The sequence below is a fragment of the Phyllostomus discolor genome, chromosome 8 (assembly GCF_004126475.2).
Source record: "Phyllostomus discolor isolate MPI-MPIP mPhyDis1 chromosome 8, mPhyDis1.pri.v3, whole genome shotgun sequence".
NCBI lineage: Eukaryota > Metazoa > Chordata > Mammalia > Chiroptera > Phyllostomidae > Phyllostomus > Phyllostomus discolor.
Genome location: NC_040910.2, coordinates 38,879,812 through 38,901,302, shown reverse-complemented (window position 1 = coordinate 38,901,302; position 21,491 = coordinate 38,879,812). Strand labels below are relative to the sequence as shown.

The 21,491-nt window shown below is 53.1% G+C and overlaps 1 protein-coding gene across 6 annotated transcripts in view; it reads right to left on the bottom strand.

Moving 5' to 3' along the window:
• Positions 1–19,885, bottom strand: part of CELF5 (CUGBP Elav-like family member 5) — a 41,939-nt gene extending 22,054 nt beyond the window's left edge. For 3 of the 6 annotated variants that reach the window (XM_028519281.2, XM_036034324.1, XM_036034323.1), the window contains exons 1-2: positions 19,569–19,883; positions 4,272–4,354 (exon numbers count right to left, since the gene is read on the bottom strand). In XM_028519281.2, coding sequence (XP_028375082.1) covers positions 4,272–4,354; positions 19,569–19,827 — 342 coding nt within the window. In that variant the 5' untranslated portion in view covers positions 19,828–19,883. Of the gene's footprint in view, positions 1–4,271; positions 4,355–18,963; positions 19,191–19,568 lie in introns of those variants that run through there. The other 3 variants (XM_036034325.1, XM_036034326.1, XM_036034327.1) reach the window with 2 other exon arrangements.
• Positions 19,886–21,491: the final 1,606 nt, after the last annotated feature.

Below are 21,491 nucleotides of genomic sequence, written 5' to 3'. Positions count from 1 at the left end.
TACACGGCAGTGAAAAAGTGCCAATCACAGATATATGCCATGCTGACTGTCATTAGCATCATACCAAGTGGGGAAAAATGCAGATAGAAAAGTCTATAATATAGCCCTGGCTGGTGTGGCTCAGTGCACTGAGTGTTGGCCTGTGAACCAAAGAGTCTCAGGTTTGATTCCCAGTCAATGCACATGCCTGGGTTATGGGCCAGGTCTCCAGAAGGGGGCGTGCAAAAGGCAACTCCACATTGATGTTTCTCTCCCTCTCCTTCTCCCTGTGTTCCCCTCTCTAAAAATAAATAAAATCTTTTAAAAAATTTTAAAAAGAAAAGCCTACATATAATATGATTCCATTAATATCATATAGAAAAACAGGCAAAAGCCATCTAATACTTTAGGAGCGTATTTTAGGAAGTGCTGAGACCATGGAGAAAAGCAGGGGTTAGGTTCCAGGAAAGTCCGAATAGTGGCTCCTCCGACAGTAAGCGAGAGGCTGGGACTTGGGGACCTGGGATGGTGGTTTCCAGGGTGCCAACTATGTAGTAACAATGGGGTGCTTGCTTTCTAATCACTTACGTTGTATGCACTTTTCTCTAAGCGTATAGTATTTTGCATACTTTAACAAATATATATATATATATATAATTTAAGACAGGCTGTATTCCCAGAGGATGCTGCCCAAGCTGGGAGGTGGTCCCCAGTGGTCCCTACATCCCCAGCGTCCAGCTCTGAGCCACCTCTCCTTATTTATCAAACATCGGCCCTCACCTCCAGGAGGGCAGGGACCAGCTTGCAGGAAACTGAACCAGACAAGCCAGAGGTTCGAGGCCTGCGGGGTGGGGTAGATGGAGCTGCAGTCCTCACCCTGCTGGCTGATCTCGCATGGGTCCCTTCTCTCTTACCCACAGCCTCCCCCTCTGTCAAAGAGGGCAGGCAGCACTCCCCCCTCCCCGCCATGGACAAGGCATTTTTGGGGGGCTCTAGGAGTGCTGGGCAATGGTGATAATTCACACCCCAGGACCCCCATGGAGGCTGGGGAAACTGAGGCCCAGAGGGTGGTGCCCAAGACTTCTCATCACTCAGCCCTGAGCTAGTATCAAAGAGAGACCTCAGACCCGGCAGTCTACCCACGTGGTGACACTGCATTGTGCTCCCAGGTCTAGAACATTCTGTGTCTGCACTCTCCAATACAGTGGCTGGCCCTGTCCCGAACATTCTAGATCTGTGCTAAGGCAATAGCTGACCCTGATGTGGAACATTTTACATTTTAGCTATCTAATATGGTAGCCACCAGCCACATGCAATCATTTAAGCTTAAATTTACATTTATTAAAATTAAATAACATTAAAAATTCAGTTCCTGAGTCATACTTGCCACATTTTAAACGGTCAGTAGCCACACGGACCTGGTGGCTGCCACATTGGACAGCACAGGCCAGGACATGCCTGTCACTGGAGAAAGTTCAACTGCACAGCAATGGTCTAGAATGGGGTTTGGCAAACTATAGCCTTACTCTGACTCCCTGCCTGTTTTTGTAAATAAAGCTGTATTAGCACACAGCCACATCCATTCATTTACATCTTGTCTGAAGCTTTCCTGTGACTGCGACAGTGGCCATATGGCCAGCAAAGCCAAAATTATGTGCTCTCTGATCCTCCGCATAAAAAGTTTGCTGACCCTGGGCTTGGAACATTTTAGAACTCTACTGTCCAGTATGGGAGCCACCAGCCACAGGCGGCTCCTGAACCCTTGAAGTGTGGCTTGTGCGACTACGGACAGGGATTTTAAATTTCATTTAGTTATAATTAATAAACTATACTGATTGCTTGTTGAAATATCATTTTAGAGATCTTGGGTTAAAATGAAATGTAGTATTAAAATTCATTTTACCTGTTTCTTTTTCCTTTTTAACTGTTGCTACTAGAAATTTTAAATGCTGTGTGTGGCTTGCATTGTGTTTCTGTTAGCACCGCTCACTGGCTCCTCATTCTCCCATCCAGGGCTCATCCCCCGGGCTCTATTGATTTGGGGTGGACACTTCTTTGCTGTGGGGGGCCATCTTGTGCCCTGTAGGGTGACGAGCGGCATTCCTGGCCTCTACACACAGCATCTTCCAGTCCTGACAATGACAAATGTCCCCAGATATCACCCAGTGTCCCCTGAGGGCAGAATCACCCTATGTTGAAAACTCCTCCTAACCTCATGTACATTCTTCCGCTAGACTAGATGCTCTCGTGAGTTCTCAACAACACGCCAGGCACGCTCCTGCCTCTGAGTCTTGGTACACGCCGCCCTTACACCACCCCCGTCTTCATCTCCATCTGCCAGAGTCTTCCCCGCCTCTCAAGACTCAGCTCACATCCTCCCTCCTCCAAGAAGCCGTCCCGTGTGTTCCCTACTAAGTCCCCCATGCGGGTCAGTTGGCCGTCCTGGGTGATGCTGCCCCCAGTCGCCCTTACATCTGGCCATTCACTCTGCGGTGACCTGCTAGAGTGGGTTGTGTGGTAGTCCCCCTAAAAATATGTCCAAGTCCTAACCTCGGGAACCTGTGAATTTATTGGGAAAAGGAGTCTTTACAGATGGAATTAAGTGACAGATTTGGAGATGAGGTCATCCTGGATCTAGGGTGAGTTCTAAATCGAATGACAGGTGTCCTTATAAAAGAAAGGCAGAGGGACATCGGAGAGATGCAGACACAGAGGAGAAGGCCATGTGACAAGGGAGGCGGGAGTTACTGGAGTGATGGGTCTACCCGCCAAGGCACCTCTGGCAGCCACGGGAAGCGGGGAGAGAGTCAGAGAAGGGGTCCTCCCAGAGGGCAGGCGGCCCTCCGTCACCTTGATTTCTGGCTTCTGGTCTGCAGAACCGTGAGACCATGTGTTTCTGTTGCTTTAAGTGCCCCGCTCCACCCCGGTTTGTGGTGCTTTGTTAAGCAGTCCCAGGACTCCAGTAGTTGGAAGAGGGTTTTTATTTAAAGGTTTTATTTGTTTACTTTTAGAAAAAGGGGAAGGGAGGGAGAAAGAGACCGAGAGAAACATCAATCAGCTGCCTCTCGTACTTGCCCTGAGCAGGGACTGAACCCGCAACCCAGCCATGTGCCCCGACCAGGAATCTAACCAGCGACCTTTCGCTTTATGGGGCAATGCCCAACCAACTGAGCCACATCAGTCAGGGTGGAAGAGGGTTTTGAAAATGAAATAAAAATCAAACCAGGTCATTTCTCCTCTGGCCACACTCCTGTGGCCTAGCCACCCTTGAAATGAAATCCCTGCCCCTTTCCTCTTCCCCATCCTCCTTCCATCCTCCTCCTCACTCCCATGGTTTCACTCTACTGACCTTCTTGCTGCCCCCAAATGCACTGAGTTCGGTGTAGCCTCAGAGCCTTTGTACTGGCTCTGTCCTCTGCTAGGAATGCCCTTGCTGCAGAGAATGCACAGCTCCCTCCCTCCTCTGCATCACCTCACCTCCTCAGAGAGGCCTTCCCTGACCACCTGGCTTATCTAGAACCCACATGGCAGGCACACCCCAGACTTCCTGGGAGTGGGCAGAGCTGCTGCCCTGGTTGGCTGTGCTATGCCCATGTTCCCAGCATTGAGGGCTAGAGATGCTCCAAGCAGCCCCTGGATGCTTTTGATGCTGAAGGGTCCCTTCAAAGAGAATTCCGGAGGGAAAGGCAAGCCCCACCCCCAGAGCCATGAATCTCAGTGTGGTTCCTCCACTTTCCATCAGGAGGTGCTGCCTGGAGACCAGGCTCACTTGGCTCAGAGGTCCCCCATCCTTCACTGAGGGGACAGGGACCTCCTGCCCACCCAAAGAGGACAAGGCTGACAAGAGAGACCTGGCAGGAACAGAGCCTGGGCCGGCCCCCTCCGGGGATGGAAATACTGCCCAAGCAGCCTCTGCATCCAGGGGTTGTAGCTCTGTTTACTTCAAAGTTCCTCTAACGTACCAGGCTCAGTCCTGCCTCAGGGCCTTTGCACATCCTGTCCTCGCTGCCTGCTAATGCTCCCTCATCTTCAGGTCTCAGGCCAGTGACACACCCTGGGCAAGGTGCCACCTGTGCAACCACTCTGGTATGCCGCATAGGGCCTGATATGCAGGAAGCACTTAATAAATGCTCACTCTGGTGATTCTTTCTGTCCCTCCGCACCTTATACCTCTTTCTGAGTCCAGAGACACATGGGTTTCACAGCCAGTCCCAAGAAGGGCCTCTGCCTTCCCAGGGCTGAGAGCAGCCCCGCCATCCCCCACCCCTCCCCCAGACAGCATCCAGACTCACCCCGGGCAAGGTCTTCTGTTCGTGCAGAGCAGTCTGAGCTTTGATGGCAGAGTCCCTGGCACAGTAAGTGAGAAAGGCACAGCCTGGAAGGGAGAGAATGGGGGTGTTAAGAAAAAAGGGTGCTGCACACCCATGTCCACAGCAGCATAATTCACAGCAGCCAAGAGGTGGAAACAACCCAAGGGTCCATGGATGGACGATCGGACAAACACAGTGTGGTCCATCCAGACAGTGGAATACTGCCCAGTCATAAAAAGGGAGATTCTCACACCTGCTACAACATGCATGGACTTTGAGGACATTTTGCTCTGTGAAATAAGCCAGACACAAAAGGACAAATGTTGTACGATTCTGCTCATAGCAGGTCCCCGTAGGGGTCGAGTCCACAGAGACAGAAAGAAGATGGTGGGAGCCAGGGGCTGGGAGGAGGAGGGGGAGTCCATGCTGAACAGAGGCAGAGAGTCAGCTTGGGAAGATGAGAAAGTCCTGGAGACGGAGGGTGGGGATGGCTGCACGACAGTGTGAGTGGACTGAACGCTGCTGAACTATACACTTAAAAATGGTTAAGATTGTAAATGTGATATTATGTGTATTTACTACAGCAAAAAAATTGGGGGGAAAAGGAAAATGATTGAAATGGTAGATTTTATGTTATGTGTATTTTATTGTGATTCAAATAAGAAGAAGAGGACCCTGAGGCCACCTTTTTTGGGAGGGGGCAGTAGCAGTGGTTTGGGCCCCCACCCCCACCACTTCCCAAACTGTGAAACAGGGAAGGGAAGAGACAGGCCCCAGCTGTTAACTAAGCCTGTGGCTGGCACTAGATGAAGAGCTTCTTGGAACTGTGGTCTGGGCACTGTGGGGTCAGGGGAGTGGGCAGAGCTGCTGCCCCGGGTTGGGGTGGGGTGGAGGAGGCAAGTGGGGAGGGCCCCAGCGGCTCCAAGGGGCCAGGAGAGGTCCGGGCCCCGGGCTGAGGAGCAGCGGGCTCTCATGCCCACTGGCTTTGTGGTCCTGGATGGGGCACTGCCCTGTTTTTGCCTCAGTTTCCCCCACCAGAGAGAATGGTCCGAGAGTGGCATCAGATGGACCAGCCAAGGGGCGTCCACAGAGCTAGAGGGTGTGCAGTGCGGCAGAGGGCAGGGCCGGCCCTGAAGGGGTCCAAGCCAGGGTGTGGCTGCACAACACTTGTTCGGAGTCATGGAAGCAAGGAACACTGAGAGAGACAGAGACAAAAAGAAGGAAAGAGAAAGCAATGCCCAGAGAAAGGCCAATGAGGTCAAAGGTATTTTGAAAGACATTTATTGGAGGCAGGGTGGGGGTGCAGGCTGGTGTCAGGTCCCCTGGGACAGACACAGAGGCCTGGGCCCAGAGCAACCTCTGTGGACCTGATTTCCACTGCCTGTGAAATGAGACCATCACCGGCTGTCCCGATGCTGTCGGACCCTATGTGCCCCCACAGCCACCTTCTCCCACTCACGGTGCCTGTCTCTCTGCCTCCCTTCACTCTGACCTCCTGTGCGGAGCTCTTGGGATCAGCTCTGGGATTCTGCCCCAGGCAGGAGCTAATAAAAGCTGAGTTTTGCTGGGCTACCGTGGCTGTTCCTGTCAGCTGGGCCGGGTGATGGGGAGGGGTCCCTGCGCCAGGCCTGAGGGGTCACCTGGAGCTCTGGGGTGGGGGGCACCAGGCAGAGTGGAAGACAGTCTCTAGCATTTTAAAAAACACTTGTAAAATGTAAAATGGTGCAGCTGCTGTGAAGAACAGTTTGGTGGTTCCTCAATAAAGTTACACGTAGAATTACCGTATGATTCAGCAATTCCACTTCTGAGTAGATATCCAAAAGAATCGAAAGCAGGGCTGAAAGAGATGTCTGAACACCCATGCTCACAGCAGCATTACTCACAACAGCCGAAAGGGAGCAACAACCCAAATATCCATCAACAGATGAATGGATAAACGAAGTGTGGGGTGTATGTACAATGAGATACCATTCAGCCTTAGAAAGAAGGAAACCCTGGCACCTGCTACAACACGGATGGACCTATGTACATTATATCCAATGAAATGAGCCAGACGCAAAGGGACAAATGCTGGGTGCTCTCACTTTACGAGGCTCCTAGAGGAGTCAAATCCAAAAAGAGAGAAAGTAGATGGTGGGAGCCAGGGGCTGAGGGGGGACAGGGGGAGTTAGTGTTCCATGGGGCAGAGCGTCGGCTTGGGAAAGTGAGGCAGCCCTGGGGATGGACAGTGGGGCAGCTGCCCGACCATGTGAACGTGCGTAATGACCTGAGCTGTACATTGTAAAATGGTAACTTTCACCACAATAAAAAAATACATAGTTAGAATACATTACAAATCACCTCCCCCCAAAAGTGCAGAACATGTAAGTGCACAATGTAACAAATAATTATAAAGTCATGTGACCTTTCCACAGATCCCAAAATAGAACCTGGCGGCCACCAGAAGCCCCAAGGTTCCTCCCACACTGCGACAATCTTCCAACCCCAAGAAGTGAGCCACCCTGGCCCTGGCGACAACCAGGTCGTCGCTCGCACTGTGGCTGCCCACGCCGCAGGCGTCGCCAGTCGGTGTGGCTGAGGGCTTCCCTGTGCTGAACTTACATGAAGGGAATCATAGTGTATGTCCAAGTTACACCTTTCTTCCACCCAACAACGGGTGGTTGTATGTCTCCGAGATTAATCCCTTTTGGTTTCTGCCTACTCTTTTACCCTATGAATATGCTACACACGGATATCCACTGTCCGGTGGATGGCATTTAGGCTGTTCACTGTTCAGCGGCTACCATGAATAAAGCCGCCATGGAACATCCTTGCACACGTATTTTGATGGACAAAGGCATGTCCAGAAATGGGATTGCTGGTTAGAAGGTTGGTATATGTTTAGCTTTGATCGATTCTCTGTTTTCCAAAGTGGGTTCCACCCGTGCACATTCCCTCCAATGGGGTCTGATAATCCTGTTAGTGCTTTTTCTTTTTCTCAGCAACTCAGTTTTTCCAGACTTTTAAGTGCTAGTCATTGTGATGAGTGTGCCATTGTATTTCACTGGGATTTTAACATACATTCCTAGAGTTACTGATGAAGCAGGGCACCTTGTTGCTTTGTAGAAGTTCTTTATATATTGTGTGTTTATCCGTTTGGGGTTATGTATGATGCAAACATCTTCCCCCAATCCATGATCTGTCATTCTATTCTTTTTTGTGTGTTTCTATTTTCTGAATTTAACCCACCAAAGTCTTCAGGAAAATGAGAGGTGCTAAGATAACTAGCCCTAAGACCTCCGAGACATTAGGCATGGCTGGCAAGAAATAAGGCTGCTGGGAGATGTAAAATAGGAGGGAAACCCTTCCTCTTTCTTGCCAGGTCCTTTCTAGCCTGTGGAGCCCTATGTGCAGAACATGAAGTCTGCTGACCCTGGGAGGGCAGGGAGGGACCCCAGAGCAACCTTGGATGCCATCACCCTCTGCTCTGGAAGTTTTGCCGGGCGAGGAGGGAACAACCAACTCGGAAGCCGCTGTCCCTGGTGCTGAAATGTTTCCCAGTTCTCTTTGCCCAATCTCCCTGGGACTCTTAGTTTTTCTTTTCTAGTTGGTGAAAATGTGTGACATTTACCCGTTTCTGGATACATAGAAACTTGATTTTCCATTCCTAAAAGAGTTGGATTGTTTTCCCCTCCCCCAATTCATAAGTTGCCACCCTAACTCCCAGGACCTCAGAATATGACCTTGTCAGAAACGGTGCAGATGTAGTTGGTTAAGGTGAGGCCACACTGGATCAGGGTAAGCCCTAATGCAATAGAACTGGTGCCCTCATAAAAGGGAGAAAATCTGGACACAGAGACACAGACACAGGGAGAAGGCCACATGGACACAAAGGCAGAAATCCAGGTGATGTATCACCAAACCAAGGAACAGTAACAATTGCCAGCAGCACCCGAAGCTGGGAGAGGGGCCTGGATCAGATTCTCCCCCACAGTCTCAGAGAGAACCAACTCAACCCTTCTAACCTCCAGAACTGGACCCTCTGAAGGAAACCTCGGCCCACCCAATACCCATACCAGGTGAGCCTCTCACCCTGATTCTAGCCCTGGCCAACCTCACCCCACAGACCAGCCCCACTGATGACATGGGTGCTTGGGCTGAGTATCCAGCAGCCCTCCTCAAACTAACTGAACCCTGGGGGGTTAACTGAGGGGTGATGGAGATAGGCAGAGAGGGCAATCCCACCCACAAGAACTGGCAGAATGCTTAGCACTTGTCAACCCTATGGTTTCCTTTACACCCACCACCATTGTCCAAGCTAGGACCATGACTGATCTTGTGGGGGACAGTGTCCACACATCTCTCAAGGCTCAAGTGCACAGCAACACCATTGGGGGGATCCTTGGGGAGCAAGATATTTCCTCCATGTGTGAAAGTATCCTCATAACTAGATCTGCCTCATCACAGGTCTCTTAATAAGGAGAGGGCTCCCCACACCTACAGGGAAGCACGCAGTGTCTCCACAAAGAGGAAACTTCTCTGTCAGGGAATCCTTAGGGTCCATCCGCAAGCCAAGACCTGCTGCTCTCTGCTCTTAGATCTGGTCTGGGATTTCGCATTGAAATTGTAACAACAATAATACTCGATGTCCACTGAGCACCAGGCACCTTATGTGGGCATGCCACCATGCCACCAGGTTACAGATGGGGAAACTGAGACACCAGCTATTGAGTCATCTGCCCGATGTCACAAAGTGACAGGAGCCAGAGGCTTCTGAGTTTCAGAAAATCCCAGCACAATGAAGAGTACTTAAGTTGCTGAAGTTACACTGATCAAAGGGCCTAAAAAATGTTTTAAAATAAAAAGAAAACATGGTTTTTACTTCTTACTATTTATAATCCTTATTCTCATGCACCAATCTGGGATTTTTGTCATTTCCTGTGGAGCTTGGTAGGTCTAGGGACTGACTCTGCTGGCCATGTCCCTGGCTGTGCCCTGACCCCTGCCACACCCATGCCCAGCCTCTCTGACTGTCTGGGCACCACGTTGCCTTGGTCCACACTCTGATGCGCATCTTTGATTCGTTTCTTCTCAACCTTAGGTCCCAGCTCAGCTGGCCCCTCCTCTGGGAAGCTCCCCACCCCCAGACGATATTGGGTGAGGCACCTCATGGGCTTTTTCCGTGCCTGAGTGTCCTCCATCACAGCTCTGCTCGCTCATGCTGTGACTATCTGGTCCTGTGTCATTTGCCCCCATAGGACTGTGGGCACCTTGAGGGTGGGGCCAAGCTGCGTCCGGGTCACCAACATGTCCCCAATGCCCAGAACACTGCATGTGCTCAGTAAGAATTTGGCCACTGATCATGCCTCCATCCTGGGAGATGATGGGTCCAGCCCCATCATCTCCCACCTGGGCCAGGGCAGTTGCTTCTACCCTGCTCCCCCAGCTTCTATCCTGGCCACCTAGTCTGTCCTCCCTACAGCAGCCATCAGAGGTCTACTGTGAGCACATGAGTCAGGCTCTGTCCAACTTCTGTCCACAGAACTCCAGGGCTCCCACCACCTCCAGAGTAAAAGCCCGAGTTCTCCCTGAAGCCCATATGGCCTTGCACAACCTGCCCCAATCCACATCGCACTCTCACCTGCTCCCTTGCCCCATAACCTACTCTGTTCCAGCCGCACGGGCCTCCTCACTACTTTCCCACCACACCAGGCATGGTCCCACCCCACGACCTTGCACATGGTGCTCTGAAAGGTGCTTCCCCCAGATCTTTCCATGGTTCACTCTCGCTTCCTTCAGGTACTGGCTCCAACGTCACGCCCTTGATGAAAACTTAACTTTACAGCCCTTGACCGTCTCCCACCCTATCCTTTTTTCCCGGTGACCTAATCACCATCTCACACACCATACATTCTTTTACCTCTGGCTCCCCCACTGGAATGCACCTTCCACGAGGACTCGAGTTTTGTTCAGTGCTGGGTCCCCTGAACCTAAAGAGTGCCAGGCATGCAGTAGGTGCTCAATACATGCTTGTTGACTGAATGAATAAATTTATTTTGTTTCCAAACTGATCTGTTAATATGGAGACCACCTCCTCGAGGGCAGCAACCACATTTGATTCATTTTCATCCGCCGCCTTCCCCCCACCAGTCAGTATTTTCTGAGTGCCTGTCCTATGCCAGCTCTGCTGGGACAACCGATGTGGGGAAGACAGCCTCGTCGGTCTTCTCCTTGATTTCCAGCACCTCGTCCTCTCCTCAGCCAGGGCCCAGCCGTAACCCACCGTGTGAGCCCCTCATTCCCAATGCCCCTGATACCAGACCCCTGCACACTGTGCCGTGCATTCTTGATTTTTCACCTGAGCTCTCTGATCTAGGCCACCGCCTCTCTGCCGTGTGGTCTTGGGCCCACCACTGAATCTCTCTGAGCTCCCACTTTCTCCTCCATGAAACAGGAGTCATAATGCTATCTATCAAGGACTATAGGAGACGCTCTCTCCTGCTGTGGGCCCACCTCTTCATCACTCATGGCCCCTGGTCACCCTCTCCACACCCTCTTCCCTCCTCCCAACCTGAGGCCGTCACCCACTTTGCCAAGAACAATGGAGCTGGCAGCCTTCTCTCATATTCACTGTCCCTCCCCCCACTTATGGACTCACCAGTTCCCGTCCCAGAGGGCCTCGGGCTCAGTGATCACACTCCCGGACCCCCGCATCGGGCACACCATTTCCCGGCTGTCTGCCTACCTCCCTGGCTGCCATTCTTCAGCCTTCTTTGAGACTTCACCTCTGTCCCAGCCTTCCATGTTGGAGTCTTCTCGGGGCTCTTCTGGAACCCCCTCCCCAATCTCCTGCCCACAGCCATCTTGACTCTTCCCAGGGTTTCAGTCACCATTGCTCCACCAGTAATTCACCCATCCTGGAACCCACCCACCCACCTATCCATACATACATCCATACATACATCTATCCATCCATCTATCCATTTATCCATTCACCCTAGAGCAGGGTCCCTCCCCTTGGTGCTGCTGACACTGGGGCTGAATCACTCTCTGTGGGACCATCTTGAGCGTTGTGGAGTGTTGAGCGGCATCCCTGGCTCCACCCACTCAATGCCAGGAACACCCCCAGTCCTGACAATCACAGATGTCTCCAGCATCATCCAGTCCCCCCTGGGAGCAGGGTCACCCTGGCAGATACCCACTTCTCAAGAACCCTCCCTCTTCCTCATCACCAAACCTCCCCTGCCTAGAGCTGATAATTTGACATCTTCAATATGTCTCCAGCAATCCCCTCCTCTCCACGCCCACAGCCCAGGCCCAGCTCAGGCCTTACCCTCTTCCACCTGAACCACAGCTTGGCCGCCTCTCTGACCTCATCCTGTCCCCATCCTTCCTCCACACAAACTACCAATGGAATTTCCCTGCACTCAGCTGTGAACTATGTCTCTCCCTAGCTCTAAACCCTGCCATAGCTCCCCAGTGCCCTCAGGTCAAAGCCAAGACTGTCAGCCTTTACAGCCCTTCCCAACCTAATCACGACTGTCTTATGACCTCTTCTCTCACCATTTCCCTCCACTGCCCTTAAATTCAATCCCCTTATAATTTCCCAGACACACATGTAGTCCCCCTCATGCTTCTAGGAGCCTGACTCTAGAATCCTAACCCCTCCCAAATACCCAGCCATGTCTAGGACTCTAATTTTTCCATCTGGTAAATTGAAGACCCAGGATCTACATTGTCCAGATTCTGAAGAATGATCTCCTTAAGGGACCCTGTCTTTCCCCTGCCCACAGCCCTCCAGGGCTCCCATCTCCTTTGGGGTAAAAGCTCAAGTCCTCCCAAAGCCCACACGGCTCTGCACAACCCATCCCCATCATCTCCCTGCCTCCTCTTCCTCCCTCTCTCCCCCTTTCTCACTCTGTTCCAGCTACACGGGCCTCCTCACTGTTCTTGCAACACGCCAAACTCATTCTGACCTCAGGGCCTTTGCACATGCTGTGTCCTCCTCCTGGAATGCCTTTCCCTTGGTTTGGAGTAACAGTTTTCTCATCTGTCTTTCAGGCCCCGTCCCACCCCTCTAGAGAGGCCATCTCTGGCCACCCAAAGTAAGCTGCCACCCCCTACCACACATCTGGTTTTATTTCCTTCATAGCAACTCATTCCGACCTAAATCTTATTTCTGGGTTTATGGGTTTATTGTCAGTCCCCCCGCTCTGCCAGATTTCTGTGTCCCCAGAGCCTCTCTCAGTGCCTGGACACCAGAGAGGCGTGAGGGGCAGCTGTTGACTATCTGACCGCGGGGCTGTGCATTCACACCAACCATATGCCAGACGTTACTCTGCATAATTACATGAATCACCTTACATAAGTGAATTCCAGTTTTTATAACTGCTCTGTAAGACAGCCGTCACTATTCTTTCTCTTCTATAAATGAAGACGCTAAGGAAAGAAGGGGTGGCTTGTCCAATATCACACAGAAATAAAAAGCAGAGACAAGATGGAGATCAAGTCTGTTGGCTGACAAAGCTGAAGGCCATTCCCATGCACCAGTGAGGAGGAAGGTGGCAAATGCTGGGGAGGTGTCCATCTTCCATCCTTCAATCCACCCACCACCCATCTATTCGTTCAGCCACCACTCACCTGTCCATCCATCCGTCCATCCATCATCCACCCGTCTTTCCATCTGTCCTCCACTCACCTATCCATCACTAATCTGTCTCTCCATCTATGTACCCATTCCTCTATCATCCATCTATTCCTCCATCCATCTATATATGTATCCACCCATCCACCCGCTCACTCATCCACCAGCCCATTCAGCATTCTACCCATCTACCCACTCTTCGATCCATCAGTTCACTCACGCGTCCACTGAGCCGCCGTCGTCCATCCATCCATTCATGCCTACGCTCATCTGCTCACTCACCCATCCGTTAGCCAGGCCACCCCACCCACCATCCCACATCTCCCCCTCACTCCCACTCCTCTGGTCCCCCCGATCATCCTTATGCCCTCACTCATCCACATCCGCCACTTCAAAACAGCGAACAAACCCAGGCCCTGCCCTCCCAGACCTCATGTCTCGGTGATGATCACCCTGACCCCAGACCAACGAGACTATTGCTAGGTCAGTGTCTCCGAAATGCAGCAGCCCCTCCCTCTGGCCTTGGTCACCTTCAGTCCAAGGACAGCCTGCCTCCCTGGACGTCTTTCACCCTGAGTCTATGCCTCACAGACTCTCTTTTTCTGCCTCCTCTGTTTGTTTGTTTGTTTGTTTGTAGAGAGAGGGGGAAGGCAGGGAGAAAGAGAGGCAGAGAAACATCAAGGTGAGAGAGAAACATCAAATGGTTGCCTCCCATATGTGGCCCAACTGACCAGGGATTGGGGACCGAACATGCAACCCAGGCAGGCATGTGATCTAACCAGGGATAGAACTGGTGACCTTTCAGTTTGCAGGGGGACGCCCCACCAGCTGAGCCACACTGGCTAGAGCTCCTCAATTCACCTTCTAAAGTGGGTCAAGGCTCAGGCTGGGAAGTGTGGTGCCTAGCTATATTGCTGTGTGATTTGGGGCTGGGTGTTGCCCTCTCTGAGCCCCAATTTCTCACCTGATCTATGTGGTGCAGAGGACCCTGGTTTTCTAAGAACCACTGGAACCTGAACACATGTCTGATCCCTTTCATTCCATTCTCCCCACACTGTGGGCCACTCCAAGGGGAAGCTTCCATTTTATTCATTCAGGTGTGTAGGAGGTGGGCACACTCTGAATAAGGCTGGGAGGAAAGAGGTGGGTGGAAGCAATGGCAGATAACAAGATGTCGAGCTCCCTTTCCATGCAGGTCTGACATCCTCCCTGCTCTAAATTCTTCCATGGCTCCCAAGTGCCATCAGGAAAGAGTCCAAGCTCAGTCCAGCATCAGAGGCTCTTCAAGGCCCAGTCTGTGCTGACACTCTGGCCCCATCTCCCATGTCTCACCTAATTCCTTCTCGATTCCAGCTGTGCGCCTTCACACCTTCAGGACTTTGCAAACCCTGTTCCTCCTGCCCACATCTGTAAGCACAGAGCCATCCAACCAGCTGACTCGCTGCTGTGTTTCACATCCATCATAGGGCCCAGAACACAGTTAAGTACTTCTCTTAATAAATAAATGAAACATTTTCTCCACCTGGCTAGCTCCTACTCATCCTTCAGAGCCCCAGTTCTCATGCCCCTCTTCTGTGCAGCAGGATTTCCCAGGCAGAGTCCCTGATCCTCTGTCCGGTTCCCTCAACCCTGCATCCCTCCCTCAGACCCAACACTGACTACTGTGGCTGTAGGTGCCAATGGCTGCCTCTGTCTAACCATAGAGAACCCTTGGGCCTCTCTTACCCAGTATAAGGCGAGTCCCCAGAAGGCTTTCAGGAACTGTTGACTAACTTACTGACTGACTGAATGAGTGAGCATGGTCCTACTGAGTGCTCCCTGTGGCGAGGTTCTCACCTGCCAATATCAGAGGTGAAAGAGGGAGACACGAGCCTATCTCAGAAAGAGCTCTTGGGTCCAACTCCTATGCCAGAGCTTTTTAGAAGAGACCTGCCCACTTAGCCCCACATCGAAAGGGGCTCTGGGGCTCCTGGAACCCTTTCTCCTTTCCCACCAGGGCGAAAGCTCCGTCCTCCCTCCACCTGAAGCTATCAGAGTTAGCGCTCCTCTGGGCCTTCACACATGCTGCTCTCTACACCAGGAATGCCTTTCCCCATCAACAGATCCTCTGCACCCTTCAGGTCTCAGCTTAGTCACATAACACGCTCCACTGACCCAGCATGCACTCTGTGCCAAAAACTTTGACAGCTGTTCCCATCCTCTCCTTCCCCAAGCCCGAGATGGGAGCTTCCTCTATAGAGGACAGCACTGGGGCTCGGAGAGACGGAGAAGCCTGCCCAAGTCCGCATAGCTGGTTAAGACGCAGAGAAACCAGACTCCTCTCAGCACTAAGCTCTTAAGTGCTCTCCCACACTGTCTGCCTCCTCCAGGAAGCCGTCTTGGCCCCCACGCATGCCAGGGCAGACAGATCCTCCTCTAGGCTGTCCCTGCCAGTGTGTGTGTCTGCCATTGCAGCCCTGACATCAACACTTTATGACCTCCTGGTTTCTCACTGTGTTCGCCAACCAGACTGGTTCTGGGCTTTGGAGGGATCTGGGTAAGGGCACTTGTCTCTAGTTCAAGAGGTCTGGACCAGGGCCTGGTACACAGCAAGTGCTCAATAAATGTTGGTCATATGGGTGGATGGATTCACATATTGCTTACTCTCACAGAGATTCCTGTTTTCATGAAATTCCAGCTCTACTCAAATGCAGGCACACAGTAGGTGCTCAAGCAATGTCCTCTGCCTGAAGGAGGGCAGAAAATGTGTTACAATCACTTGTATGGCCCCATAGGCCTCATAAGATCCTGTTAAATCAATGAAGAATGAGAAGCTGGGAAAACTGAGGCGCAGAGTGGGGTGCTTAGCCCAAAGCCACACAGCCAGCCCTGGTGGCTCCCACTCAGCCCCTGCCCCCAGCTGCTGTCCCCTCAGATGCCTCAGGGAGAGCAGCTCCTCCCTCAGTCCCCCACCCCGGGCAGTGCCTGCCGGCTGCCCAGCCCAGCCCGTTGTCTCCCTGGGGCTGGCACGTCACACACGGAATCTCACGCCTCAGAGCTCAGCATGCTCCAGCCTCCCCTCCTGCCTCTGAGCAGAGCAGCTGGTGCTCCCATGGAAACCACAGGCCCCCCCCAAATCCCTCCCCACCTGCACGGCCCCCCTTGCAACCTCCGCTTTAAGATAAATATTGTCATTAACATGCAAATGCATATGTGATTACCATAAATGGGGGGTCACGCGGCAGCAGCGGCCAGCGAACCCTATCACCAGACTGTGCATTAATATTCAGCCCTGACCAGGGAGAGGTACCTCAGGGCCCCTACAGTCACCCAGCCCGCTCAGAGCGAGGGTCATGGGGGATCCTGCCTGCAAGCAGGGGGCTGGAGGAGGGTAATGACAGGACAGCAGCCACTGGGAGCCCCATCCCAGCCCTCAGTTCCTGGCTGGAGCCCCTGGCTGGGCTGGGGGCACCAGGGAGGTCCCCTTCCTCTGGACAGACGAGGCACAGATCTGGGAGGTGGGGGCAGGAGGCAGCACTGCGGCTCCCCCTTCATCTCTCTCCCTGGCTCCCACCCTCTCTCTGCCTCTCCCTGTGTGTGTGGAGGGGGGAGGGCTCCCTCTGTCTCTCCCTCGTTCTCCCCCTCTCTCTGTCTCTGTCTCTATCTCCACCTCTCTTAAAAAAAACCCGGCACCCATAGGCCTGCCCTCTTTCTGACAGCCCCTTGTTCCCACCCTGTCCCCCAACACCTGTCCAGCCCTCAGAGCCCCGAGGACCTGCTCAGCCCTCTGCCTTTCTTTTGGTCCCAAGAGACCCCCCTGTACCCCCCCTCCGGCATAGCCCTGCCCACCACTGGCTGTGGCTGTCAGATGTCACAGCCACTCCCCCCATGCCATTTCGGGGAGCCTTATTCTCGGCTTGGGGGGATCTGCCACCCCTTCGTCACACACACATGCTTCTGCTTCCCCTGGCCTGGGAGGGAAGCGGGTGAGTGACGGCGGGAGGGCTGTTCTGGTTGGTCCCTGGGACCCAGTGGTTGGCCCTCTGAGCCTCAGTGTCCCTTCTGTGTGACGTGGTGATGCTCCTAGGCCACCCTCAGAGGCGATCCCTCTGGTGAGAGACCAGACAGGCCCCTGAACGTGAAAAGGGAAGAGTTAAGGGTGAGATGTCATGAGGGTATGACAGCGCTGGGGTGGGGGAACGTTGGCCACAGAGAGGTTTTACTTCACCCCTCACCCCTTTCCGGCCCTCTCAGCTGCCCTGCTGCTCAGCCTCCCTCAGCAGCCAAAGGCCCGGACAGACGGCTCTGGGAGGGGGGTTCTCTCCACTCCTGGCGCCCTGGCCCTCCCACCCTTCCCACGCTCCTCCAGCACCACCAGCAGGGGCCCTGTGTGATTGGCCTTCCAGAAATTACACTAGGTAAGTGTTGTTGGGGGGTTCCTGGACCACCTCTATCCCCCCACTTCCCTTTTATCATTTTACCTCCCTTTGTTTGAGGCCCAGAGAGGGGCAGCCACTGGCCACAGGTCACACAGGCCTCCATCCCAGCTGCTGGCCCTCGAGACACCCCCACCTCCAGGTTGCCTCCCACAGGTTAGGTCCCTCAAGACCCTAATAGGTGGGACCAGAAGGGGGATCCCTTCTTGACCTGAGGGTACTGGGTGAGGGCAAACACGAGGGAACCCCCCCCCACACACACCCTCTTGCTACACTCAGGTCCTGCATCCAGAGCTCAGATCGGCCCAGGATCCCTGCAGAGAGAAGGGTGAGGACTGAGTGTCATGGACACCCTGCTTGCTAATTTTAAGCCTCCAGGGAAAGATGGGAAATTGGAAAGCCCTGAGACAGCCCCCCCATCCCAATATTCTCCAGCCGGAAAAAACAGCCCCACATACACGGGGCCCCACGTTACCGGTGGTGGGGAAACTGAGGCTCTAGTCCAGACAAACACTCAGCCAAGCACCCCCAACCTCTTTTTGCTCGGAGGGGTGGGGGGTGGTTTCCATGGGAGATTTAAAAATGAGAAAAGGGGCACCTCCACAACCCGTTCATTTCCCTGACCCGGAGCTCCCCAGCGAGTCTTCCAATCCAATATTTGGGGGGCCACATGGACACCCCCGACTCCCGTCAGAATCCTAGAAATGGGCCCTTCAGACATACGAGGGGGCTGGGTAGGGGTGTGTGGACAGAGCCCTCCATTAGCTGTGGACCCCTGAGCTGGATTCATTGGCAAGAGTGAACCCTCAGCCCTCCTAGGCCAAATGGAGGAATTAGATTTTCCAGGCCCCCCCCCTTTTTTTTTTTTGGTGATAGGATTTAAAAAAAGGTTAAGGGTGGGAGGGGTTTCTTTCCTCCATAGGGTACCGGCTGAGGGTCTAGCTGAAGTGACAGGCCTGGGCTCCGTCCAACCAGGCTCTCATTCATTCATTCATTCATTCATTCATTCATCGAACATGTATTAATGGTTACCATGCCTGCAACACTAAGGGGAGGTGGGGGCAAATGAGTCTGAAATAGGTCATGGGCCCTGGGCCACCCCTAAGGTCTCACCATGGGCGTCCAGCACAAAGCCTTTGCGATCTCCACCCCCAGTTCCCAACCCCCAACAGGAGAGCTGTCAAAGCAACCCCAATTCACGATCAGAGCCCAGGGCCAGGGCCACAGTCCCTGGGCACCTGCTCCCAGCATGCCATCAGAGAGAGAATCAGGTTGCGGGGAGCTAGGCAGGCCTCCTCACCCCACCTGCCTCCCTGCTGGGTTTGCAGGCTGCCCACGCCTCCCCTATCCACCCCAGGATCTGGGCTCTGCCAGATGGACAGCCCAGGCTCCTCATCGTTGGCCTCAGACCTCAACACACTGCTGACAGGATCGGCCAGTTTTAACTTGAGCCAAAGGTGGAGACAGGGAGGGGAAGGGCAGAGAAACGGAGGGGGGATGCTGGTCCAAACAGAGAGGGTGGGCAGGGGGGAGGACGAACGGTAGCATTTGAGCCACCAGAGGCTAGTGCTCCCCCCTCAGCCTGGCTCAGCTCCCTGAGCCCCCCCAACCCCCCTCCTGCTTTCTTTGTAGTTACCGATTAGCCCAGGGTCCTGGGCATCCGTGTGTCCCCGGAGGCCAGCTGGACCTGCCCCACCGGCCTGGCTTTGTGAAAATGACCAAAGCAATGGAGTCCAGAGGCGCAAAGTTCCCCGACGGGGCCTGGGGAAGCCAAATGAATGGGGGGAGCAGAGAGGGGTGGCAGTGTTCAGGCAGCTCCCCCAGAAAAGGGGCAGGAAAGAGTGGGTGAGGGGGAAGGGATGGGGGTCTGGGAAAATGGGAGGGAAGGGAGAGAGAGAAAATGCTGGGGGGTGGAGAATGGGAGGTAAAGGAAGATGGGAGAGGAGAGAGAGGGAGAGAGAGAGAAGGGGAGAGAGAGAGAGAGAGAGAGAGAGAGAGAGAGAGAATGCCGGAAGGTGGAGAGGGAGGGAGAGGGGGCGGAGGAGGGGAGGGGGCCAGATCGTATCTGTCAGCTGCACCCCCAGAGGGGGGAGGAAAGGGTGGGTGGGAGGGGGGAGAAATGATGCCGTGGCAGAAGCAAGTGGAGGGAGGAGGTTAGGAGAGGAGGGTTGGGGGAGAGAAGATGCCGGAAGGTGGGGTGGGGAGGAGAGGGGAGGGGAAGGAGGGGGCCGGGGTGCCCACCTTTGTGCATGCCCGTGTAGGGGTCTTTGAGCACCGTGAGCTCGTAGATGCGGCCGAACTGCTCGAATAGCGGCTTGAGGTCCTTCTCGTCCAGGTTGCGCGGGATCTGGCCCACGAAGAGCTTGATGGCGTCCAGGTCCTTCATGCCGTCGGGCTGCCCCCCGGGGGGCTCGGGCCCGCTGCTGCCCACCGGCGAGGGCCGCGGCTGCAGGAGCTGCTGCTGCTGCCGGCGCGCCTCGCTTTCCGTGAGGCGGGCCATGGCGAGCGAAGGCGGGCGGCGGGCGCGGACCGAGCCGGCGGCGGCGGCGGGCAGCGGGCGGACTCGCAGCTAGAGCGACGGACGCCGCCTCCCGCCTCCCTCCCACCCGGTCCCCGCGCCCTCCTCCCTCCTCCGCGCCCGCTCGCTCCAGCATCAGGACCACAAAAGGGCGGCTCCGCAGCGTCCCCTAGCGGCCGATGCGCGCATAGCCATTCCGCCTCCTGCCTCCCGCGTGCATCCTGCACTTCTCATCCCATTCTACATCCATCCCCGCCTCCAGTCCAGACGGGGAGACTGAGGCCAGCGGGCTGCAAACCTCGCCTTCTAGGTGGGTGACATCGAAGCTTCAAACAGGACTAACCTGACTTCTACTTGTCACTGGCTCCTAACACTGATAACAATAGGAAATTTTATTACTGAAAGTAGAGCCCAGCATTTACTATTTACTGGGCTGTTCTTGGCACTTTTAAGAATACAATTAATCAATAATAATAATAATTATTGTTATTATTATTTTTAAATATTTATTTATTTCTTTAGAGAAAGGGGAAAGGAGAGAGGAAGAGAGAGAGCAAGAAAGATCAATATGTGGTTGCCTCTTGAAAATCCCCAACTAGGGACCCTGCCCACAACCCAGGCATGTGCCCTGACTGGGAATCCAACCAGTGACCCTTGGGTTCGCAGGTCGGCACTCAGTTCACTGAGCCACACCAGCCAGGGCACCGAATTATTATTATTATTATTATTATTATTATTGCTGCAACAAGTTTAAAAACCTCCCCAAAAGTAAAATTCCAGGACCAGCTGGCTTCATTAGTGAATCTTACCAAGCATGAAAGACTTGATACCTTTCCTTTTCAAACTCTTCCAAAAAAATGGAAGAAGAGGCAATACTCCCTAACACATGTTATGAGGTCAACATAACCCTTATGCCAAAACCTGGCAAGGATAACACTAGAACATAAAACAATAGAGCAATATCTCTGATCAATACGGATGCAAAAATCCTAAACAAAATTGAAATCCTAGCAAATTGAATACAACAATATATTTAAAAAATAATACACCAGGATCAAGTGGGATTCATTCCAGGGGCACAGGATGGTTCAACATACACAAATCAATCAATGTAACACACCACATTAACAGAGGATAAAGATTACATGTTCTTATCCATAGATACAGAATAAGCATTCAATAATATACAGCATTAGTGTATGATTGACACTCAATACAATGGATATAGAAGGACGTACCTCCACATACTGAAGGCCGTGTATGACAGACCCACAGCTCACGCCGCACTCCATGGTGAGACACTGAGAGCTCTCCCTCTGAAATCCGGATCCAGATGAGGACGCCCACTCTCACCACTCGTGTTTAACATAGTTCTGGAAGTCCTAGCCAGAGCCATCAGGCAAGAGAAAGAAGTATAAGACATCCAAATTGGGAAGGAAGAAAGAGTGTCACTTTTTGCAGATGACATAATTTTGCATGTGGAAAATCCTAAAGACTCCACCAAAAACTACTAGAAACAGTGGGCAAACACAGTCAAGTTGCAGGACACAAACTCAGTGTACAAAATCCACTGCTTTCCCGTGTGCTAACAATGAAACTTCAGGAAAAGAAATGGAAAACACAACTCTTTTTGTAATTGCGACCAA